Consider the following 27492-nt stretch of genomic DNA (forward strand, 5'->3'; position numbering starts at 1 on the left):
TTATCTACAGCTGTATCTGTTTCCTCTGCAGACAAATGCAAGCATGAATTTTGGCGGTACATGACCTGCAGTCCAAATAATCACATTCTTATCATCACAGAAGAAACTACATCACAATAATAAGATGAAAAATAGGAACACATGCATCAGCACTACGATTTTCATTGTATGCAATGGTGAGCAGTGATACATATCAAATCAATTTTAATAAAATGTATGCAGATTAACCAATCAAACAACCAATAAGTGAAAAAAATCTAGATTGAATTTGAATATCTCAAATGAATGTAATGAATATGAATATATGGTAGACTAAGACAATTTTGACGAGGATGTTAATACATAGGCTTCATTAACATGGTTGGGTTACCCCAATGCAGATGTCAGAATTTCTTTAGCAAACATGAATTTAAAAGGATTATTCCTAGGGTTTCCAATGAGAATCTACATCTCTTATTAGTATAATAAAGTTGAAGATCAGCGACAATTTAACAACAAAAGTATGCTATTATTCCATTGTTTACATAAAAGATAAACCACGGCTCAAACAATAATTCAGAAACAAAGTGCTATTATTTCACCTAGAAAATATGTTGTGTTGTTTGCTCCTGCATATCTAAAGTTAAACGGAACACCGCACAAAGGCGACTAACCCCGAATCAAACTATTCAATAATTCTACGAGAAGGACAGCATCGTGATTCAAAGAAATCCTAGGGTAATATATCGTGATTCAAAGCATCGTGATTAGCTTACCCTCATATATCGCCTTCGATCTTGGGTTGTAAGATCTCTGATACCAATCACCTTCTGAAGCTAAACCTTCCCTATTAGAAATGTCCTAGGTGATGGAAGTAATCGGGGTCAAAAGCAGATTTAGCATACACATGGATTATGAAAATGATAATCACTTGTCAATTTCACTCACAAGATATTGAAGGAATTTAAAATCTCCTGCAATAATTGCGGTCAAGAACCTAGAAACTTCCACCTGCACCAGAAGTCAGACTGGAGAAAGAGAGACATATACAGAGGGGAAGTTTTGCTAGAGGGGAATAGATTGGGGGTTGGATTCAGACCTCACCTCTTTGAGATGCATGCAGTCCCTTAAAATTAAAACCTCTAGTAGATTCCCACCACTTCCACTTCCCAAATTCCTGATTACAAGCAGAGAAAAATCTCATTCTGCACAAAATATAAGTTGAAAAAAAACATTTAAAGGGTTTCTCCTAGTTATGGTTGAAAAGAGCAGCACATACCTCAAAAATGTTCCAGTGATCGAGTAAGATGTCGAAAAATCAGCATATTTAAGTTTACGGAATCCCTGCAAGTAATATGAAGGACTAAACTTCTCAATTTACATTCAGGTCAAATTGATAACAGATATTTACAGACCACTGCTAATTACAAGTAAAATGAAGGACTAAACTTCTCAATTTTCATTCAGATCAAATTTAAAACAAATATTTAAGACAACTGCTCATTGAAACATAATCTAATAGTATCTCAACTCTTCCAGGCATACAACACCGCCTCAAACAGAACTTAAGATATTTATGCAACCCCATCTTTCCTAATACTTTCAGACCATTGAGATTATATGTCAACCAGAACTTAACACCAAACAAGTTCATACCTTAACAAGAATATGGACTTTATAATCATGCAGTCTAAAACCTCTCAGCGATAAAGAAGAAAGATTAGGACAATTGTTCATGACATCCACACAAGTTTGCGACTTCAAGCTGTCATCCCTCCCTGCATTATCATATGAGCAGATATGTAAAGAGCAGTTAAAAGAGACACTCAAGAAGAGAATCTGTACCTGTTTTGGAAGACTCAAAGAATAAACGCTCTATCAAGTGACAATTGGAGCTCACTGACATCAAATTTTGCCTCAACTCGACATGACTGCATCAATCGAAGGTTGATTGAACAATTTTAAGGTTAAACAAAAAACAGAATTGGCTACTCTGCTAAAACCACATTGTCTGAGTACCACAAACAACTGCAAACCAAATTGTGTTAAAACTAACAAAACTCGATGATCAGACAATAATTGCTTTTTTAATTAATATAGAATGTTTTATTCAGTATTCATTCATTCGGATATTTATTAATATTAGTATACTAATTTACGTTAGTGCACGTAGAAAACGGATCTTTTGTGAGCGTTGTTCTTTGATCAATCATTCCAAATTTTTTCATATTTAGAAACAACTTTTAAGTTATAAGCTTCTACCGCTTGTTATATCATCCAGCTGCAACAGCTTAACGCATGCTCAAACCAATAGAAAATAAAGGAAAGGGCAAATTGGTGGGGTCAATAAATGTAAAAACCAACTTAGATAGTGAAACTTACAGGCCGACAATTTCCAAATCAAGTAAAGAAGGGCAGGCTGCTAATGCCACACAAAGTGATGTATTGTCCATTCTTTCAATATTGTAAAGATGCAACCTCCACAAAAGAGCCCTTATAATATGAAAATAGCAAATGATAAGAACAAAAAGAACAACTTATCACATAAACCACATTCTAAACAAGGAGTCAATGTATTCAACCATACCCAGCGGTGCCATTGTCCCCACTTAATGGGTATAAGCAGGTCCTTGTAAGAATAGATGATTCCTTCCCTTGCTTGGTCTTTTTTTCATTCCATGAAAAGCTAGATACATATACAGAATTCTGGATCGTATAAAGCAATGGTTGACAGGAACCCGGAGAGGAAGTTGGGCCTGGTACTATTCCAAGCTTAAGCGATCTAAATAACTATTCAAAACATCGTAATTAACAAGAAAACATAACAACATAAACAACCACATGCAAATAAATGAACTAGCTGATACTAACCCATACTAATCCTTTTCTCTAATAGATAAAACATAAAGGAAACGGCAAAAACACCTTCTGAGTTACTAATTAATGAAGTTTTCCAAGACTTAAGAGATCGATAAGCGGTAATAAGACTTTTAAAATGCAAAAGGAAACTTAAGTATCGGCTTAAGATAATGTATTTATTAGTTATAAAGAAAGGCAAATTGTAATAGCGAAAAATGAAAGGAAATCTTACCGGAACGATTTCCCAGCTCGTTGGATCATGGTGGAGACAACGACATTATTAACCTTGGGAACGACAGTGGTAAGGTCAATATTCTCGTAGCACAATGGATCCATAGCACACTTGTTAAACATCCAACACGTTGCCGCGGCGTAGCAAAGACTCTGCGAATCTAACATAGAAAACACCTGCAATAAAATTAAAAAAAACGTCATCATCAAAACAATATTTAAAAACAAAATCAAAGGCCTTGATGAAAATATGGAAGAATGGAGGTATTTACCTTGATGGTCAGATCAGGAGGGAGGGCCCAGGCGATGGAGTTATGAAGGGAAGCACGTTTACGAGCGGAGCGATTAGCGGCATGGAGGAGGAGGGAACCAATACTGTGAGCGCGATCGATGAGAAGAGCCTGATCGGCGTCGGAAGGAGTGGAATCGAGGAGGCGGTCGAAGGAAAGGTCGAGGGAAATAGGAGGGGAGGAATCGGCGAGAGAGAGGAAAGAGAGGAGGAGATGGTCCATCTGAGTGAAGCGAGAAGGGAGGTTGGGGTTTTTAAAGGAGGATTGGCAACGCCACTATAGTACATGTTTATAACAGCGTTTGTATAAAAACGCCACTATAGTACATGTGTATAACGGCATTTGTATAAAAACGCCACTAAAGTACAATTCTATAGCGACGTTTGTATAAAACTGCCACTAAATTACGAGTCTTTAGCGGCGTTTGTATAAAAACGCCACTAAAGTACTACTCTTTTGCGGCGTTTGTTGAAAAAATGCCACTATCGATGAACCTATTGAGGCGTTTTTATAAAAACGCCGCTAAAGTTACCATTTTGTGGCGTTTGCTATGTAAACGCCGCTATATGTTTAAATTTAGTGGCGTTGACTCCTAAAACGCCGCTAAAAACGTCGCTGTATAACAATTTTGCTGTAGTGACTAGAGTTGAAATGCATATGGGTTCATTATCAACAGAAAAAATGTTATTCTTTAAAATGCTTAATGGTGCATAATAAACATGAATGGATGTTATTAATGAAATACTTATGTATATATAAGGTGAATTGTAGGAATTATAGTGGATAAGTAATCTGTGTAAATTATAGAAATTTTTTTGTATTAATGCACTGGCATTATAGGTACAATTTATAGAATGTATAATGATTGGAAGGGTTAATGGACTAAAGTAAAAGAATAATGGACTACCTGTGCATTTGACAGAAAAGTGTCCAATATGCAAGTTAGGTGAAAAGCTAAATACCTTTAGGTGAAGAATAAATGAATTATAATCTAATGTAATATGAATGATATATATAAGTGATATGAAGAAAATCTATAAATGTTTATATATATATAATGTACAATAATACATAACTTGTATGAAGGGAAGTTATAAAGGAGAATGTAAATTGAACATAATGGGTAGAAAAGGATACCTAAATGAAAGTAAAAAAAAAGGTGTATTAATAGTATGTAAAGTGCCACCATAATTATTATAAAAGATACACGATTAATTAGCACATTGGTGCAATACATGTATAGTACTTTCACATTTAATGTATACAGAGAAAATAAAAGAAAAAGCATACAGAAGGATAAGTATGATGGATATACTAGGAATAATTTCCATGATGGTATATAAGAATTATGGTTTAATTGAGAAGGTCTTCACTGGTTTTTTTTATGAATGATGAAATTAAACTATTCATTCAGTATTTGTAAGATATTGTCATATAATCATAATATCAATGTAGTATTATGTCTCACTAAGTAAATACTTAGCGTGTGTTTCTTTCCTACGTAGGGAAAAACAAAGATTAGTTGTGTAAGGAGTGTAGCAGTAGCAGCAACTTTCATTCATTAAAGGTTGACTCATCAATAACTTTATGACAATCTTATTCTTTTGGAGAATATAGTTGGCATGTAATCAAACTTTTGTGAATAATTTGTAATGTATTTAAGTGATAGTTTTAGTAGGTTGCTTTTACAAATATATTATAGTATAACTGATTAAATTGGAACATATTTTTACAGGTTTTCAAATGACATAAATTTTTATAAAGTGACGTGACCTCTATATCTTGTGTACGAAAAGGTATACGGGATATGGGTTTTATATTTATTGATATCAAAGACATAGGTTTAGCCGATTCTCGGCCTAAACTGAGTTCAATTGAAAAAAAAGATTACATGCCATTAAGATTGTTAAGGTTACTGGTATGGTGTCAATTAAAGTATAATAAACGCCACTCCTTACTAACTTGAGTGTTATTATTAGGTATGTTATAATAAAGTTTGGAAACTAAGGACAAAAGTAATAAGGTTGATAATATTGAAAAGAAGGTTGATAATATTGAAAAGAAGGTCGAGATTAAAATTGACATAAGAGAATCCGACATGACTTCAGTATCATGTCTTGGAATGGTAAAAGTTGTTAGGGATTTTCCTCCATTCTGTGAAAGGAATGCCCCAGCGTTTAACGACGTTTCTGCAAATGAGAAATAATTATGTGAAGCATTAAGTTGTTTAAAGTATGGTTAACTTGAGTAAGAGAAAATGAATAAGCTGTAAATGCATGGACCGCTAAAACCTTATAGAAATATGAGTTAGTAATGAATCAACAGATTATGAGCTTGTTTGAGAATAAATGTTAAGTTTTATGGACTTGATAGAGATTAATTCTCGGGAACTTGGAAAAGTGGAAAGTTTGTAATGATAGAAAAAAGAGTAAATGTGGTTACTAGTGTAATTTTAGAATTAACTGCTATGGGATTATTGCTACAAAGTTGCCAAGTCTTCTTATTTAATGATGTGGATAATTAGCCTTTTATAGTTGAGAAAGAATATATTTCAATTACTCGAGAATATTTTAAATGGATCTGGAAAGTTACATGGATTTTCTCAAGAAGGAAATGAAAGATTTTAAAATAAAAATATTCAATTTAATTTAATCTCGAGTGAGGTGATAGCGGTAAACCCAAGTGGTTCATGGTGCAAGTGAGGGTTAGACAGGTAGTAAACATTTATTAAAGACTCTCGGGGCTATTTTTCCGGTGGATCTGGTGAAAAGGCCATTTGATGATTTAAAATCATATTAAAAATAAGTTGTTTGTCTCCAAAGATAATCAATTCAAAAATATGCAAAGAGTATGGAAATTATAGTTTTAGTGAGAAAGTAAAATCATCACTCAAGGTAATATCGATAATGATTGTGAAGAAAATGATGTCAGGAAGATATATATATATATATATATATATATATATATATATATATATATATATATATATGACTTTTATGGTTAATGTGATAGATACTCAAATGATTAAAGAAAGAATTGTCTGATAATTTCCCAAAAGTTGGGAAATTATAGATATCTTTCAAATAGAATTATGGGGTTAACTCTAAATTGAGAGGTGAAGTTCAAAGTTGATAGTTATTAAAGTATCGAACATGTTTCTTTGATTTAGTATCCCATGACTTAATTGCGTTAAGAGAATTAGAGGCTCAATTATAATAAATAGTTTATTAACGTTTATCAGTATGAGTATTTCATTGCGATAAGTAATTGAGTTTTTAGCGAAATATATATATATATATATATTGTGTGTGTGTGTGTGTGTGTGTGGTTATGCCTAGATTTTTTATGGTTAAATAAGATTCTTTTAGAGAAGAGTTTATATGCCAAACTATCTGAATATAAAATTCTGGTTAACAGAGATGGCTTTCATCGGTTAGGTGGTTTTAGTATAAGGTATAAGAGTAGATTCCAAGAGAAACTCATGTGGTAGTGAATTAGAAATTCCTAAAGAATGATAATGAATTTCGAATTTCTTAGGAGTTTGTTGATTACTATTGAAGGTTAATGAAAAATTTTAGATGTTAGCTTTTCTGCTGATCGAGTTTTTTTTTAAAGGTGTGCCTTTTGTTGGAAGGATAATGTTGCTTATAAAAAAAGGAAGGTTGTGGCATATGTCTTGATAAAGTTAAAGAATAACCAGGAGAATTGCCCTATACATGATTTAGAGTCGACAGCAGTCGAGATTACCTCAAAGAATTTGATGCCATTATCTGTATGGTGAGTGGTGTTATAGTTGTACTAATTACAAAAGCCTAAAGTATTGATGGAATTAAAGAAAGTTGAACATGAAACAGAAAGGATGGAAAGAACCTTTAAAGGATTATGACATAATCATTAATTAATTTCCAAGAAAGCCCAATGTGTTAAAGAGGTACTTGGTCAGAAACCTTTTAGAATTTTGCAACCTATGGACAGGCGAATAGTGTTTAATGGAAATGACATTGTGGGCTGAATCAAAGAGGAAACCGTTGTTTTATTAGAATTGATAAAAAGTATGAAAAAAGGGAAACGAGTCACTGTGGGCTTTGTTACAAGGCTACCTTTAACACCTGTCAAGAAGGATTCAATATGGGTAAATATTGATAGATTTACTAAAATAACTCACTTTCTTTTGGGTACGAGCATAGTAGTCGATGGATAAATATGTTTATATTTTATCAGTAGCTATTGCCTCTCGAAATGGACAATACCTAGAATGTCTTCGTGTGATGTTCTTATAAATTACAGATCAGGTCCATATTATGTTCTTTCACGGGAGAAAATAGAGTTTTAATTAGATTTGAACTATGAAAAAGAATCAATACGGATATGGACTTGAGAAATCATGAACTGTAGAATAAAATGATTCCTCTAGTTGAAGTGTAGTGGTAAAAGCATAAAGTCTTTAAATTCGATGAAAAATTTTCTTAAGGGGGAGAATTGTAATACCCCAAATAGCAAGATAATGACTTTCTTGCAAAGATGTAAATTTGGAGGATTAAATTGAATAAATGATAAAATATAGGAAATAATTTGAAATAGTGTTGACTAAATTGTATCAATAAATGAATAAAGAGGGTATTATGGTCTTTTGGAGTCAAATGAATTTAAAACCCATTTAAATTAGGGGTTTAAGAGAATAGGGAAAAAATGCAACAAGCTGGTTTCTTCTTATTCTTCCCGTGGGTATGCTTTCCTCCATGGCTCAAAAGGTAAACATCAATTTATCAATTTTTCCTTTCAATTATGAGATAGTTTTTAAACCTTAAGTGATAAGGAAGCTTAAGGATGGTTTAAATGGGATTAAAATTAAGTGATTAGTAAAATATTTGAGATTTAAAGAAATGGGTTTTAAAATGTTATGTTGCTATATGAATGTTTATGGATGTTTGTTGGTAAAATTGACATGAGAATGAGGTAAATGAAAGATTAGAAGCCAAGAATCAAATGATCTTGAGGAATATTAGATATTTTATTTGGTTAAATGAAGGAAAGTTAGTAAGGTTAGATAGAGAAGTGTTATATAGTATTGTTAGGGGTAAAGGGGATGAAAATTGCTCGAAGTTGGGAAAATTTCGAATGGAAAACTGGAAAAAATGGGTAGGGGTATCGGTACCCTATAATATAGTACCGATACCATAGACAAGAATTACGCTAAATTATATAAGAGATATCGATACTGATTCAACCAGTATCGGTACCCAAGGAATGTGTATCGATACCATGGTAAGGGTATCGACACCAGTAAACATCGAATCTAATTTGGGTATCGATACATAGAGGGGGTATCGGTATCATAACATAGGGGTATCTATACCATGGTGAGGGTATCGATACCAGGCTATATCGAAGCTAATTTCGGTATTGATTCATGAAGGGGGCATTGATACCCTAATAGGGTAGTATCGATACCATAAGTAGGGGTATCGAAACCCAAGGGCCAGAAGTGTTAAGTTGGGGCTGATAATGTTATGGGAAGTTAATAATAAATATTTTGATTGATGTTAAGTTATAATTGTTAGGAAGCATACTAACAATTGATATTATGCATGTCTTTAATGAATATGGTATAGATCGCAAACAAGCTCCTTAGTCAAGTAAGTCGAAAGGCAAGGGCCAAGTCCCAAGTTCCGGAATAATTATCTTTCCATTTTGGATATTTAAGCGAGGAAAACTAGGCACTAAGTGTGCATTTCATGGAATTCATCCTATGTAGATGAATAATCATTTCGGCACTAAGTGTGTAAAACACGGAATTCATAATATGTTTATGAATTATGTATGGGCACTGTGTGTGCATCATTGGCATGAAAGGATGCCATAGCTGAAATGCATATGGGTGCATTATCAGTATAAAAGAAAAGTGCATATGAGTGCATTATTGGCATGAAAGGATGCCATAGTTGAAATGTATATGTATACATTGTCAACAGAAAAACATACTTTAGTTGAAAGGTATATGGGTACATTATCAACATAAAAGTATGCTAGAGTTGAAATGCATATGGGTGTATTATCAACATAAAAGTATACTATGGTTGAAATGTATATGGGTACATTATTAACAGAAAAGTATACTATGGTTGAAATGTATATGGGTACATTATCAACAGAAAAACATACTTTAGTTGAAATGTATATGGGTACATTATCAACATAAAAGTATGCTAGAGTTGAAATGCATGTGGGTGTATTATCAACAGAAAGTATACTATGGTTGAAATGTATATGAGTACATTATCAACAAAAAAGTATACTATGGTTGAAATGTATATGGGTACATTATCAACAGAAAAGTATACTAGAGTTGAAATGCATATGGGTGCATTATCAACAGAAAAAATGTTATTGTTTAAAATGCTTAATGGTGCATAATAAACATGAATGGTTGTTATCAATGAAATACTTATGTATATATAAGGTGAATTGTCGGAATTATAGTGGATGAGTAATCCGTGTAAATTATAGAATTTTTTTTGTATTAGTGCACTGGTATGAAGGGATGTTATAAAGGAGAACGTAAACTGAACATAATGGGTAGAAAAGGATACCTAAATGAAAGTAAAAAAAGGTGTATTAATAGTATGTAAAGTGTAACCATAATTATTATAAAAGATAGATGATTAATTAGCACATTGGTGCAATACATGTATAGTACTTTCACATTTAATGTATACAGAGAAAATAAAAGAAAAAGCATACAGAAGGATAAGTATGATGGACATACTAGGAATAATTTCCATGATGGTATAAAAGAATTATAGTTTAATTGAGAAGGGCTTCATTGGTTTTTTTATGCATGATGAAATTAAACTATTCATTAAATATTTGTAAGATATTGTCGTATAATCATAATATCATTGTAGCATTATGTCTCACTTAGTAAATACTTAACGTGCGTTTCTTTCCCACGAAGGTAAAAGAAAAGATTAGTTGCATAAGGACTGTAGCAGTAGCACCAACTTTTATTCATTAAAGGTTGATTCATCAGTAACTTTATGACAATCTTATTCATTTAGAGAATATAGTTGGCATGTGATCAAACTTTTGTGAATAATTTGTAATGTATTTAAGTGATAGTTTTAGTAGGTTTCTTTTACAAATATATTATAGTATAGTTGATTAAATTGGATAAATTTTTTACGGGTATTTAAATGACATAAATTTTTATAAAGTGATGTTACCTCTGTATCTTGTGTACGGAAAGGTATACGGTATATAGGTGTTACAAAATTGATTGAGATAATATTTGGTAGCTTCCCCTACTATGCCATCAACCCCATGTCTATGTATCTAGCAATGATTAATATTGTCTAATAGACATAAATGAACTTTCATTCACTTAATTGATTAAACTATTAACAATGCTAGACTTTGGGCAGTATATATATGACATACAATCATGTTTTTCAACAAACCAAAGCTGACAAAAGTAGTACATATATTAATGATCTCTATCTCTAAACATCATCAATAAATCCATAACGATAATAATATCACTACAACCATCTTTGAAAGTCTAACAACACATAACATAAAGTCAAAGCATAAAGCATAAAGAAACTCACAAATGACTAAGTTCATAAACATGTGTCAACTGAAGAAATTAAGTATAGTCAAATCTACTTACTACTTCTTTATCTCAGGAAAAGAGCAAGAGTAGAAAAGAAATAATCTTGACCACCGATGTCATTCGACAAAACTCCTAAGCTACTGCATTGCTCCTTAACGAGGGAATTAAGCTATCATGGCTGATTGATATTGTTGAGAAAAATATTCAGAGGTAAATTTTTTTATATCCAATAATACAAAGTTCTCTCTATTTTATAGGGTAAGGATTTTGTCCTTCAACCAATGGTTTTCCTCCACATTTCATTTGATTTTTTACCATTTGACAACAACCTCTTCTAGTTGTTCCTCTAGAAGATTCTCATAACTACCAGGTGAGTCATCGATTGATGCATCCTTTGTACATCACTATTTGCAACTTCAATCAATGTACAACATTAGTGTATCATTTTCCAATAATAAAATAATCAGCCCTAAGCAACCCAACTAATTTCTATGATGTAAAATGATGTACAAATAATCCTAATATGTTTCTAATTAAGCTAAATTCCAAACTTAACCTAGGTTAAATGATCCTAAAAAATAACTTTTTTGGAAAGTTATCACTCTTATGAATGTAAAGGAGTATTTATCTCATACTCTCATCCTAATTTCACCAATTCTAGACAAACCATTGTTCCTATACGTTTCAATTTTTGAGAACTCAATGGGATATGTATTGAGACAACATGATGAATCAGTGAAGAAAGAAATGTGTAGAACAAATTTTGATATAACAATTAAGGCATAATGTTTTTTGACTTGAATTAAATTTATTCAAATTTTTTCAAAGATTTCAAAAATAATTCAAAGTCCATTTTAAATTATAATTGAGAAAAAATTGATTTTTGCACAAGTAGTACCGATGTTGTTCTTTGCATTATCGATACCACATGAACGGTACTGCTACTGTTCTTATGGTATCGATACCATAGTCAAAGGTAGTACCGATACCATCAAGGTAGTATCGATACTACCATGAAAGCTCATATTCCAGAATATAAAAATGGTACTGATACCATGCAAGGGTATTGATACCGTAGTGCAAAGTAGTACCGATACTCCTGAGAAAATATTGATACTACAAGGCTCCAACGGCTAGCAACGACTAGTTAATTTGAATTTAACAAAGGTAGTACCAATACCCTATAATGGAGTACCGATACTTCTAGTTTTGGACAACCTTATTTTGTAGAAAATTAATCTCCCAACTGCTCCAAAACATCCCCAACGGCTAGATATGACTTCAAACTCATTTCAAGTTATAAAAACAAGATTAGGACAATTGAAGAGATAAGAGAACACCTATCCAAGCAACCAAACACAAGAGAAGAGTTTTTCAATCTTATTTAATCTTTCTCTTATAAATATTTTTGTTCTTGTGAGCTTAATTATTGTAAACACCTATCTTAGAGAGGTTTTCTTGTTTACATTTTCTTTCATTGTAAAGGGGTTTTGGTTATAGCTTAGCATGCTAAAAGCTAAGGAAAGGTTCTAGTTAATTACGTGAAAAACTAGGAAGTTTGTAAAAGTTATATCTTTGTCCTGTAAAAAGAAAGAACAAATTAGTGAATTTGTTAGAAAATCCTTGGTGATGAGCTAAGGTAGTGGATGTAGACTTGGTTGAGAAGTCGAACCACTATAAATCGCTGTGCAAGTTTCTATCTTTCAATCTCCTTACTCCCTAAATAGAATAACCGACTCGACCCCTCTTGGCGAACCCTTTTGGTTATCGATTCGAGCTTCCACAAATCGTAACAATTGGTATCAGAACTTGATTTGTTAGATGGCTTAACATCCTTGAGACGATCCTCGAAAAAGTTCTACCGATTCCAAACGCAATTGACAAAGAAATGGCTTCAACTTCTGGTGCCTATTACATTCAAGATTCACACATTCAAGATTCACAACCGGTCAACAAGCCACCCTTTTTCAATGGATTAAATTATGCATATTGGAATAATAAGATTATGTTCTTTATTCAAGAAAACAATCTAGGAGCTTGGAACTCAATCATGAAGGGTTACTCCACTCTACCCGATGATTTCGACGATTGGAGCAATGAAGAGAAGAAAAAGTTACAGCTTGATGCTAAGGCTATGCATATTCTCTTTTGTGCTTTAGGCCCAGATGAATATGGAAGAATATCCTCTTGTTCCAATGCCAAGGAGATTTGGGATAAGTCCAAGTCACTCATGAAGGAACCGACGAAGTGAGGGAAACAAAGATAAATCTTCTCAACCATAGCTACAAGAACTTCAAAATGAAACCCAATGAAGATATCAAAGCTATTATGGATAGATTTCCGTTATTGTCAACGATCTGAGGGGATTTGGAGAAGTAATCTCTAATAAGAAGCTTGTGAGGAAGATGATTTACTCTCTTCCAAAGTCTTAGCAATCGAAGAAGACGTCCATTATTGAAGCTAGAGACCTAAAGTCTCTCACTCTCGATGAGCTAATTGGTTCCCTTCTCACTCATGAGTTGATGGTGAAGGAAAAGAAAGAAGGTGAAGAGAAGCGAAACAATAAGAAGGAAGAGGTAGGCATTGACTTCAAATCCACCAATGAAAGATATCAAGATTCAAGTGATGAGGTAGATGAAGATGATGACGAACAAGAAGAGATGGCCAAGCTCTTCAAAGAGATCAAGAGATTCATGACTTCCAAGGAAGTGAAGCATGAATCAACCAAGAAGAAGAGTCCCTCGGTGTGCTTCAATTGTCAAAAAATGGGGCATGTCAAGTATGATTGTACCTTTCTAAGAAAGAAGGGATCATCTAAGAAGAAGGCATTGGTGGCAGCTTGGAGTGATGAAGATCACTCCAATGATGATGAAGAAGTAGTCAACCTATGCCTCATGGCCAAGAAGAAGAATCTGAGGTATCTTCTAACTCAAATGAATTAAATTCATATTCTTTTAATGAGTTACAAGATGCTTATAATGTGTTGTATTTGGGATTTGAGACCATGAATTCCAAATATAAGAAATTAATTTCAAAACTTAAAAATGAAAATAATTTGGTTTTAAAAGAAAAAGTTAATTTTGAAAATCAAAATGAAATTTCGCAAAATAATTTAGAGCTTTCAAAAGTCAAAATCAATGATTTAGAAAAAAGAAAATTTTGATTTAAAAGTTAAGCTTAAAATCTTAACAAAAGAACAAGAATTAATTTCTAAAAACAACTAATTATGTTTAAAAATGGCAAAATGCTCACATTGTCATTTTCATGGTCATTTGGAACATACTTGTCCTATAAAGAAAAGAAAAACTTTTAAAATTAGACAAGTATGGGTTCTCAAGGGAACAAGGGGCATTGAAACTCGTCCAAGGATCCAAAGTAATTTGGATACAAAAATCGAAATGAATGTCTCTTGTAGGTGTGTGGGAGCAATGGTGATGAAAGTGAAGATATTCAAATGCTTTAGCCACACGTGAAAAATAAATGGGTAACCTAGCTTAATGCTTTTTTTTGGTTATTTGGTCGCTCATTTAGATATATGCATGTATGAGTTTAGATATTAAATGATTATGTTTTTGTTTTTCATCTCATGTATGTTAAAAAGATGGCATGATGAACATTTTAATGTTTTAATGATTTTTCATAATTTTTAGTTCATCATAAGGAATTTTGGTCAAAATTGATTTTAAATGCAAATAATATCTCTCTAACAATTGATATCAAATTTTCAAATGTTTTGATTTTATAACTTTTAATTTTTGATCTAAATTGAATGTTTATGCATGTGGTTTAAATGAAAATGATATCTCTCTACAATTGATGTCAAATTTTTTAAATGCATAATATTTTTGGAAAATTTTATGCATATGCACATAATTTCAATAATTGATATTGCATAAAGTATTTTAGAATTGGATATATTGAACTTCTTATGCTACTTACATGTTTGTTATTCTTTTTTGAAATTCAATTTTGTTTAAGTGTCAAGATTTTAAAGCTAAATTTTGTTTGGAATGCACTTTTTGAGAGGGAGCTTTGATTTTTCAAATGAATTTTAAATGTCAAATTTACCACTTACTCTTCAATGTTATTTTAGAACTTTAAAGATTGAATTATTTTTTATATAACAAAAAGAGAGAGAATTATGATTTGAAAAATTCAATTTCTTAATGAAAAGGGGTAGCTGAACATTTTTCATATATTTTCCAACAATTGGTAACAATTTGTATCTTTTTTCAGTAAACATTTTATTAAGGAGGGGTTTTGCCAAAAACAAATTTTCAAATGTTTTGTTATATCAAAAAGGGGGAGATTGTAGAACTAAATTTTGATATAACAATTAAGGCAAAATATTTTTGGACTTGAATTGAATTTATTCAAAGTTTTTCAAATATTTCAAAAATAATTCAAAGTCCATTTTAAATTGGAATTGAGCAAAATATGATTTTAGCACAAATAGTACCGATACTGTTCTTTGCAGTATCGATACCACATGAACGATACCAATATTGTTCTTATATTATCAATACCATAGGCAAATGTGGTACCGATACCATCAAGATAGTATCGATACTACCATGAAAACTCATATTCCAGAATGCAAAAATGGTACTGATACCATGCAAGGGTATCGATACCATAGTGCAAAGTAGTACTGATACTCCTGAGACAATATCGATACTACAAGGCTCTAACGACTAGCAACGACTATTTAATTTGAATTTAACAAAGGTAGTACCGACACCCCATAGTCGAGTATCGATACTTCTAGTTCTGGACAACCTTATTTTGTAGAAAATTAATCTCCAATGGCTCCAAAACATCCCCAACGGCTAGATACGACTTCAAACTCATTTCAAGCTATAAAAACAAGTTGAGGAAACTTGAAGAGATAAGAGAACACCTATCCAAGCAATCAAACACAAGAGAAGAGTTTTTCAATCTTATTTCATCTTTCTCTCGTAAATATTTTTGTTCTTGTGAGCTTAATTCTTGTAAACACCTACCTTAGAGAGGTTTTCTTGTTTACATTTCCTTTCATTGTAAACGGGTTTAGGTTCTAGCTTAGCCTGCTAAAAGCTAGGGAAAGGTTATAGTTTATCCCGTGAAAAACTAGGGAAACTGTAAAGGTTATCTCTTTGTCCTGTAAAAAGAAAGAACAAATTAGTGAATTTGTTAGAAAATCCTTGATGATGAATTAAAGTAGGGATGTAGACATGATTGATAAGTCGAACCACTTAAATCGCTGTGCAATTTTCTATCTTTCAATCTCCTTACTCCCTAAATACAAGAACCAACTCGACCTCTCTTGAAAACTCTTTCGGTTATCATTTTGAGCTTCCGTAAATCCCAACAAAAGGGCCATCTACTAGGACACAAAATCGGAGCAATATTTATCTCATCCAAAGGAGATCATTACTCGTCCACCAACATATTAAACTTCAATTACACTAACAACATGGAAGTATGGGACATGTGTTCTAAAGCTATGAGATACTATTGTACAGAAAGTAAAGACTTTAAAGGTATATGGGGATTCTTCCCTAGTGATCTACCAACTTCGAGGAGAATGGGATGTGAAATATGCTAAATTAATTGTATACCGAAAACTCATATTGGAATTGATCGAGGAGTTTGATGAGTTCACATTTCATTATTTTCTCAAAGAAGAGAACCAAATGGCAGATGTTATAGCTACCTTGGCTGCAACATTTAAGGTGAATGGAAAATCAAACATGATGCCAATTAAAATTCAAGCATATGAGTTACTGGCTCATCGTTATCACATCGAAGTAGAAAAAGAAGATGGAAACTCGTGGTACTATGATGTCATACAATACATCAAATACCAAAACTATTTTGAAGGTGCGATTGAAAATGTCAAAAGAACTATCCGAAGAATGGTTACAAGATATATCCTTAATGGGGAAATCTTATACAAGAAAAGTCATGACCAAATCTTGTTGAGATGTATGGATGCTAAGGAGGCCAAAATGATACTTGAATAAGTACACAATGGATTATGTGGCACTCATGCTAATGGACATGCAATGGTGAGACAAATCATGAGATTTGGATATTACTAGTCCACAACGAAGGGAGATTGCATCAATTACGCTCGTAAATTTCAAAAGTGTCTGATTTATGGGGATAATATACATGTTCCTCCACGCCCTCTTCATGTGATGACAACCTCATGGTCCTTGAGGCATAGATGTAATCAGAAAAATATATATGAAAGCTTTCAATGGTCATCGATTTATACTCATGGCAAATGATTACTTCACCAAATGGTTGGATGCTACATCGTACTCTAGAACCACTAAATTGACCATTTGTCCATTTGCATGTTCTTGAAAAAAGAGATCATCTATGGATATGGTTTTGCAAAATGGATCATCATTGACAATGCATCCAACTTGAACTACAAAATGATGGAGGTTGTATAAAACAACTCAACATTAAGCACCAAATGCCGTTAATTTTGCGAAAATGGATGTTTAATTACGAAGGATCTATGTCGTGAATAAAGCCTTTTTTACGGAAGCATTAATTTTGACTAAAATGGATGGACCAGAGCTACCTAATCTAGTAAACTAAAATGTCGTTAAAAGATATTTTGCCTGAAGTAAAATAATGGAATGAAAACTCGAAAGTGCTCTGAGAAAAATGTATGAAAAAATCTAGGGTAAAAACCTAAAAAAAAGGCACTTTAAGTATTCAAAAAATAGGGTTCAAGAAACAGGAATATAGATTAAACTATTTGTAACTTTTATTGTTTAAGGGTATATTATATGCTTAATACTTAAATTATCACTTTTGTTTCTTTTTAGTACCTAATTGTTTTTAAAAAAAATTCATACCTAATGTTTAGTTTATGTTTTAATTTGGTATCCCACCTGTAACACCCCTTTCCCATATCCGACCTTGAACACGAGTCAGACATGTCGCAAAACATTTACATACAATCTATATTTGTAATCCGATAAAATTTTATTTCTTCAACATTTATGCAATTTAACCTTTTTGCTAAAATCACTTAATCATGTAAAATCAAAATGTAATACATTATCAAAAAAATAATCTTGACTTTATGAAGAAATTTAGAAGTTAAATACAATTATATAACTTAAATGATATTGCTTAAAAAACTGCCTATTCATTCCAATAAAATGTAATTTTTATCTAAAACATAAAACTTAGATTAATATTTATAATCATAATAACATATCTCAGACATTTCTTATTCATATACATGCTATCTAGAAAATTTAAAATAGTAGGATATCATTACTAATACATATAATTATTCTTTGATGATTGATGCTAAACTCAACTCCTTACTTCACTTGTTCTTCTTTACCTACGCGTGAATCAACACACGCTAAGTATACACTTAGTGATGCATATATAAATTAAAGTAAAGCATTTTGAAACATAAAATATTAAATTATTTAACATTAGCTTTCTTTTAAATCACATAACATGTGTAAATCCTTTATCATATACAAAGCATATCATGCCAAATCAAAATAAGTAATGAACCATTTTCTTTCCTATATATATATTATTTACATATTCAATTTATGGCCCAATGCATATTAAATGAGAATATAAGGTACACAAGTCAGAACGAGTGTGTGCAAAACATGTAATCATAACTATTAGAACATAACACACCCTTGGTGCTAGACATAAATATTGGTGATGTAGAACAAAACATTGCTATATTAAATAAGAAATCAGATATGGAAACTAACAATGTCAACACATAATGAAGCCCGAAACGCACAAATAGAGCTAGATAAATGTATATAAAGGTACCAGAATGCACATATTGATATAAGACGAATCTACACTCTTCAATGGAATTGAATAGATAGCCTTATTATTGTCCTGATCTAGGAATGACAAAAGTAATGCCCTTGAATTGTAAGTATGGCTACAACAAGAAGATAAGTAAAGATGATTAGTAAGGATATAAAGGAATGGATAAAGAAAATAAAAGAGGAAATAAAGATAAGAAAGAGTTGGATACGGAATTGAATATAATGATGTTGATGGTCTTTAATTGAATATGGTTAATGGTGTTGAAGTTGAATGGATGATGGTGATGAAAGTGTATCTCAAACATGCCAAAGAAAAAGCTATGTTAGAGAGCACAACACCGGTCTTCACAAACTTGCTTGAGGGATGGTAATGGTGTCTTAAACCCACTAGATATGAAATCTATGAATTATAAGAATCAAGATGGAAAGTTTGACGCCACAAGTATAGAAATATACTTGGTTAATCGATAAAGTTCTCCTCTCAATTTATAGGAAATGAGAGGGCTTGGCCGAATAGATACTTAATGATTCGGCAAAGTACATGATTTTAATGAAAGTAAATAATTAATTAAGTGAATGAATATATCCATAGGCTTGGTGATGGTTCGACTAATCCTTCATAAAGAAGCATGATGTTTCAGTTATGCATGAATCCACCTCCCCTTGGTCGAATGGTGATATGTTTGTTCATTTTAGCGCCAAATTCATTTCCCTTGGTTGAATGGTGATGTGCTTATTCATCTTGGCGCCAAAGTTATGTGCAAGGTATGTTTATAGTGGCCGAATAAGCATGATGGTTGCCTCATATCTCTTCATGATTTAAGCCTTCATTTGAAGAGATCTCTTCACCAATGTGCACCTTGATGAAAGGGCATCTTCATGGACATCAACATTCATGAAATGTCACAATTGTTGGAAGATAACCTTTCATGTTTGAGCTAGTTCTAATGTGAATGAGCTGGAGGTGAGCTGGCCATAGGTGAGTTGCAATATGATGAACATTCTGGTAAGTCCTTGTAAAAAGGCACCTCTTGGAATGGCAACTATTCATGAAAAGGTACGATTTCACAAAAACTGGCTTAGGACTTATTTGAAGTGTCCTGAGTGGTGATGATGATGTTGCAGTTCCCAGCTAAATTGAAGTCATCTTCTAGTTTGAATCTTCAGCTCAACCCAACTATGAGCTCATCGGTCTCTGGATAACTTTTCACCAAATGTTCCTTATGCTCTCCTAAGTGACCCCATATAAGTTTCCTTGTTGTTGTTTTTACCATTTAGCTCAAAATAGCTCCCATAGTTGTAGTCGAATGTACCTACATTCAAAACATAGAAACTAAGTTAAGTAGATGAACTATTATAAAGTAATAATGATGTGTATATTATAAAGATTTGGACTATAGGTTAATTTAATAATCAGCTTCCAATATATTAAACAACCTATTATTTAAAGGTTCATTCTCATTAAAGGATTTAAAAGAAATGAAAGTACTTATGAGAAAGTACTTCCCTGAATTGTTTTATCATTGCACGAGTGATAGGTCCTTTAGGCATGACATAAGGATCCGTTGGTGTGGTTATGATCACATCACATATAGTGCCAAATACAGAACCACTCAACTTTATGGCATGTCAATCGTACCAACTTTTCATATCATAACACAATGGGTAATTTATACCCTAAAAATTTCCTTTACACATATCTTGAACATATAAAGGACATCATGAATCACTTTCTTTTTAACATATATAAATCATATTCATCATATTCATCATATAATAAATATCAGAACTTTCAAACCAATGTAACAAAGTTGACTCATTTCGAACATTTATGATAATATATAACATAAGAGCATCATAAAATGCATGATTTACCTCAATTTCATATTCTAGCAGTTTGCACTACCCTCAAAGAAATATTATTCTGTATTAATAAACACTTATCAACAACTTAATAAAAGATCCCTTTTATTTTCAAATCTGAATAAGACTTTTGTCGATCGACAACAATCTTGAGATTATCTTAAATAATATTTACATATTACAAAGTTCATTGTAACTCATTCCCATTCCCACTAAGGGATGGAAATCAATTACAACAATTCAGAAGGCACTTGATGCTCTGCAACTTGTTGACATGTAAAGCATTTAGAAACAAACTCAGTGATAGTACTTTTCATACATGCCACTAATATTGACTCTTTCCTCGATTATATAAGCATCCATCAGACTTAACTTCAAGATCTTTGGTTTCACTTTTTTCCACTTGTTCTATCCTTGACAATAACCTTTTATCTTTTCTATGAAGATCCTTTACTCGATCTAACAACAAAGACTTTAACTTTAATTTTGCAATCAAACACCATTTTTCTTTAAAGACAATCACATAATCAAAACTCTCAGAATATAAATTTTTTCAGTTTTCTCGTATCAACCTGCACATTAGCCTTTCTTGATGGTAGTCGATAAGCATGTCATTATTCTTTGAGGAATTCAATCGATTTCCTTTATTTTCAAACTTTTGAGTTAACACATACTTTTGACTTTTGAGATCAGTATAGATAGTGTTACTCACCATATAGATAGTGGTGTTATATATATGAAATGAACAGAACTCTTGCTAACTTAAGATCATGAGTTAGATAATTTCTTTCATGATTCTTAGTCGGTATAAAGCATAAGCCATAACATTTCCTCTTGCATGATCTCACATCCTAAATCATTATAAGACGCATCAATATAAATCACATAATCTTTTCTAGATTGGATTCACTGACACTGGGGCTTCTATCAGTATTATCTTTAATGTCTCGAAATTTTCTTGTCACTTATCAACCTAAACGAATGACACGTCTATTCTCAAAAGTTTGGTCAGAGGGGAAACAATCATCGAAAAGTTTTTTACGAACCTTTAATAATAACCATTAATATATCAAGGACATCATGAATCACTTTCCTTTTTAACATATATAAATCATATTCATCATATAATAAATATCAAAACTTTGATATCAATGTAATAAAGTTGACCCATTTCGAACATTTATGATAACATATAACATAAGAGCATCATAAAATGCATGACTTACCTCAATTTCATATTCTAGCAGTTTGCACTACCCTCAGAGAAATATTATTCTGTATTAATCTACACACTTAAAATTTATTATATTTATACCAATGGAAACTAAAATCGAATACAAATCTAAACATATAAGACACTTCTTCTAGTTCAATTTTTATAATTTGTGGTAAATTTTTAAATCTAACCTACATAAATTATTTTAAGCAAAATCTATTATCATATTTTTGACCTATTCTCGATTAAAAATTCATATCTTTTTATATACTCCCCAAAATCAGTATTTGTTTGTTTTAAAAGAAACTAGACTGAAATACAAATCCAACGGTATAAAAATCACCCTCTAATAATTTATTTAGAATTTATGGTAATTTTCTAAACTTATTGTTCAAAACAAAAATGTCAAGGTAGATTTTACTAATTAGCATCTTTAGTTTATTCCTTAATTCTATTAGGATACCAAATAAACATATATGCATAAAGTATAAAATCACATAACCTTGAGGAATTACTTCTTACCATTTTAATTTTTCATTAGCTCATCGCAAACCAATGTTTTCTCGATAACATAAACACAAATCAAATGCATTCACTTGGTGCCATAGCGTGCAAACCTTTCTTAAAAATTCACATTCATCCATTAGCTTCTCCTTAGCATTAATATTGTTTGATCCTGAATTCAAGAATATAATCTAAATGGACTTCATTTACAAAACATATATAATTCAAATAACATGTTAGAATCTTACTAACATAGGCACCCATTAGAAAATAAATTCCTAAAAATCTTTCGATGCTCATTCAATACTAATTTCATGTCACAATATAAATGTTGATCTTAACACTTCATATTGACCATTCAAGTCCCGTTTTATTCAAATTCATCAGAACATCACATAACATTTTCAGCTTTACATTTTCACCACTTATTATGAATTCTTTACATAACTTTTCTATTTATTCAAGATAGACATTTGATATTTAACTTCAATTCGAACTTCAAATGACATCTTCATAAATTTCAGCATTTAATTTACACAAGGTACACCAACAATTATAAAATTTTAACTTAAATTCCTAACTTTTCTATATTTACTATTTGGTCCACAATCTTTACCAATTTTCTAAAATAGTCCAATTTCACATTCTACCATCAAATCCAACATTCCAACACTAAATTCCAGCATAGTACAACAACTAATGGAAAATTACACATCAACCCATAAATTTTATAAATTATGAATAGGTCCATAAACTTGTGCAAATTTACATATTGATCCAAGTAACATTCTAAAGATTGTATAACATTCCAAATATCATTTTTAAGCTTAGGGAATTTTCCATAATTTTCAATACATACCTGATGTAAAAGGATGAGGATACTACTTTTTTTCATATCTTATTCTCTTTTTCAATTAGCTTTCTCAACCTTTGATTTTTCTATTGAACTTTAATGAGTACTCTTCTTTTTCACAAGTCAAATTCTGAATGAATATTAATATCATCTGGTGAGTTAACATTAGAAGAATTTGATAGATACATTAAGAAACACTTATCAACAACTTAATAAAATATCCCTTTTATTTTCAAATCTGAATAAGACTTTTGTTGAGCGACAACTATCTTGCGATTATCTTAAATAATATTTACCTATTACAAAGTTCATTGTAACTCGTTCCTATGCCCACTAAGGGATGGAATTAAGTTACAAAAATCCAGAAGGCACTTGATGCTCTGCAACTTGTTGACATGTCAAGCATTTAGAAACAAACTCGGTGATAGTACTTTTCATGCATGCCACTAATATCGACTCTTTCCTCAATTATATAAGCATCCATCAGACTTAACTTGAAGAACTTTGGTTTTACTTTTTTTCCTCTTGTTCTATCCTTGAAATAACTTTTTATCTTTTCTTTGAAGATCCATTACTTGATCTAACAACATAGACTTTAACTTTAATTCTGCAATCAAAGCACCATTTTTCTTTAAAGACAATCATATATTCAAAACTCTCAGAACATAAATGTCTTTCAGTTTAATCATATCAATCTCCACATTAGCCTTTCTTGGTGGTAGTCGATAAGCACATCATCATTCTTTGAAGAATTCAATCCATTTCCTTTATTTTCACTCTTTTGAGTTAACACATACTTTTAACTTTTGAGATCAGTATAGATAGTGTTACTCACCATATAGATAGTGGTGTTATATCTATGAAATGAACATAACTCTTAGTAACTTAAGATCATGAGTTAGATAATTTCTTTCATTATTCTTAGTTGCTATAAAGCATAAGTCATAACTTTTCCTTTTGCATGAGCTCATATCCTAAATCATTATGAGACGCATCACTATAAATCACATAATCTTTTTTAGATTGGATTACACTGACACTGGTGCTTCTGTCAGTATTCTCTTTAATGTCTCAAAATTTGCTCGTCACTTATCAACCTAAACGAATGACACGTCTTTTCTCAATAGTTTGGTCAGAGGGGAGACAATCATCGAAAAGTTCTTTATGAACCTTTAATAGTAACCATTAATATATCAAGGACATTATGAATCACTTTCCTTTTTAACATATATAAATCATATTCATCATATAATAAATATCAAAACTTTGATATCAATGTAAGAAAGTTGACCCGTTTCGAACATTTATGATAACATATAACATAAGAGCATCATAAAATGCATGACTTACCTCAATTTCATATTCTAACAGTTTGCACTACCCTCAGAGAAATATTATTTGTATTAATCTACACACTTAAAATTTATTACGTTTATACTACTGGAAACTAAAATAGAATAAAAATCTAATCATATAAGGCATTTCTTCTAGTTCAATTTTTATAATTTATGGTACATTTTTAAATCTGACTACCATAAAATGTTTTAAGCAGAATCTACTGTCCTATTTTTTAACCTATCCTCGATTAAAAATCTATATCTTTTTATATACTCCTCAAAATCAATATTTGGTTTTTTTAAAAGAAACTTCACTGAAATACAAATCCAACGGTATAAAAATCACCCTCTAATAATTTCTTTAAAATTTATGGTAATTTTCTAAACTTATTGTTCAAAACAAAATGTCAAGGCAGATTTTACTAATTAGCATCTTTAGTTTATTCCTTAATTCTATTAGTATACCAAATAAACATATATGCATAAAACATAAAATCATGTAACCTTGAGGAATTACTTCTTACCTTTTTAACTTTTTCATTAGCTCATCACAAACCAATGTTTGCTCGATAACATAAAAACAGATTAAATGCATTCACTTGGTGCCCTTAGCTTGCAAACCTTTCTTAAAATTTCACAATAATCCGTAAGCTTCTCCATAGCATTAATATTGTTTGATCCTGAATTCAGGAATACAATCTAAATGGACTTCATTTACAAAACATATGTAATTCAAATAACATGTTAGAATCTTACTAACATAGGCAACCATTAGAAAATAAATTCCTAAAACTCTTTCGATGTTCGTTCGATATTAATTTCATGTCACAACATAAATGTTGATCTTAACACTTCATATTCACCATTCAAGTCCCTTTTTATCCAAATTAATTAGAACGTCACATAACATTTTCACCTTTACATTTTCACCACTAATTATGAATTCTTTTAGAATCCATCTCAACTTTTCTATTTATTCAAAATGGCCATTTGATATTTAACTTCAATTCAAGATTCAATTGGCATCATCATAAATTTCAACATTTAATTCACACAGGGTACATCAACAATTATAAAAGTTTAACTTAAATTCCTAACTTTTCTATATTTACGATTTGGTATACAATCTTTACCAATTTTCTAAAATAGTCCAATTTCACATTCTACCATCAAATCCAGCATTCCAACACTAAATTCTAACTAAGTACAACAACTACTGCATAATTGCACATAAACTCCATAATTTTTCATAAATTATGAATATGTCCCTAAACTTGTGCAAATTTACATTTTGTTCTAAGAAACATATTAAAGATTTTATAACATTCCAAATATCATTTTTAAGCTTAGGGAATTTTCCATAATTTTCAATACATACCTGATGTAAAAAGATGAGGACACTACTTTTTTCATATCTTATTCTCTTTTTCAATTAGCTTTCTCAACCTTTGATTTTCTATTGAAGTTTAATAAGTACTCTCCTTTTTCACAAGTCTAATTCTGATTGAATGTTAATATCATCCGGTGTATTAACATGAGAAGAATTTGATCGATACATTAAGAAACACTTATCAACAACTTAATAAAAGATCCTTTTATTTTCAAATATGAATAAGACTTGTCGATCGACAACTATCTTGAGATTATCTTAAATAATCTTTACCTATTACAAAGTTCATTATAACTCATTCCCATTCACACTAAGGGATGGAAATCAGTTACAACAATCCAGAAGGCACTTGATGCTCTGCAACTTGTTGACATGTCAAGCATTTACAAACAAACTCGGTGATAGTACTTTTCATGCAAGCCACTAATATCGACTCTTTCCTCGATTATATAAGCATCCATCAGACTTAACTTCAAGAGCTTTGGTTTCACTTTTTTTCCACTTGTTCTATTCTTGACAATAACTTTTTATCTTTTCTTTGAAGATCCTTTACTTGATCTAACAACATAAACTTTAACTTTAATTCTGCAATCAAAACACCATTTTTCTTTAAAGGCAATCACATATTCAAAACTCTCAGAACAGAAATGTCTTTCAGTTTAAATGTATCAACCTCCGCTTTAGCCTTTCTTGATGGTAGTCGACAAACACATCATCATTCTTTGAGGAATTCAATCATTTACTTTATTTTCACTCTTTCGAGTTAACACATACTTTTGACATTTGAGATTAGTATAGATAGTGTTACTTACCATATAGATAATGGTGTTATATCTATAAAATGAACACAACTCTTGCTAACTCAAGATCATGAGTTAGATAATTTCTTTCATGATTCTTAGTTTATATAAAGCATAAGCCATAAGTTTTCCTCTTGTATGAGATCACATCCTAAATCATTATGAGACGCATCACTATAAATCACATAATCTTTTCTAGATTGGATTACACTGACACTGGTTCTTCTATCAGTAAATGTCTCAAAAAATTTTGTCACTTATCAGCCTAAACGAATGACACATCTTTTCTCAATAGTTTGATCAGAGGGGAGACAATCATCAAAAAGTTCTTTACAAACCTTTAATAGTAACCATTAAGTCCCAAGAAACTTCGAATTTCAGAAATACTCTTTGGAATTTTTCATTCAACTATGGATTTTACTTTCTTGAGGTCTATTATTATCCCCTCTGCTAAGACCACATGGCCAAGGAATGCAAATTCAGACAACCAAAATTCACATTTTATCAACTTAACATACAACTTTTTATCTCAAAGTGTTGGAAGAACTATACAAAGATATGCACAGTTTTCTTCCTTAGTCTTAGAATAGATCAAAATATCATCAACGAACACTACCACCAATTAGTCCAAATATTAGTGAAATACTCGGTCTTTTTCAAATCTGTAAATATTGCAGGAATATTAGTTAAACCAAACGACATTACCACAAATTCATGGCATTCATATTGAGT

The 27492-nt window shown here is 31.4% G+C and overlaps 1 protein-coding gene across 1 annotated transcript; it reads right to left on the minus strand.

The window, feature by feature from the left end:
* LOC120170667 (F-box protein At4g02760-like) lies at positions 1–25230 on the minus strand. The gene is made up of 12 exons (XM_039178583.1): positions 25192–25230; positions 3342–3635; positions 3071–3246; positions 2567–2761; positions 2362–2472; positions 1825–1910; positions 1636–1757; positions 1259–1323; positions 1084–1156; positions 928–990; positions 756–840; positions 1–65 (listed from the first exon to the last, which is right to left on the minus strand). The coding sequence occupies exons 1-12, from the start codon at positions 25228–25230 to the stop codon at positions 1–3; spliced, it is 1374 nt and encodes a 457-aa protein (XP_039034514.1).
* Between the last annotated feature and the right edge of the window lie 2262 nt (positions 25231–27492).

The sequence above is a fragment of the Hibiscus syriacus genome, unplaced genomic scaffold, assembly GCF_006381635.1.
Source record: "Hibiscus syriacus cultivar Baekdansim isolate YM2019G1 unplaced genomic scaffold, ASM638163v2 tig00111783_pilon, whole genome shotgun sequence".
Taxonomy (NCBI): domain Eukaryota; kingdom Viridiplantae; phylum Streptophyta; class Magnoliopsida; order Malvales; family Malvaceae; genus Hibiscus; species Hibiscus syriacus.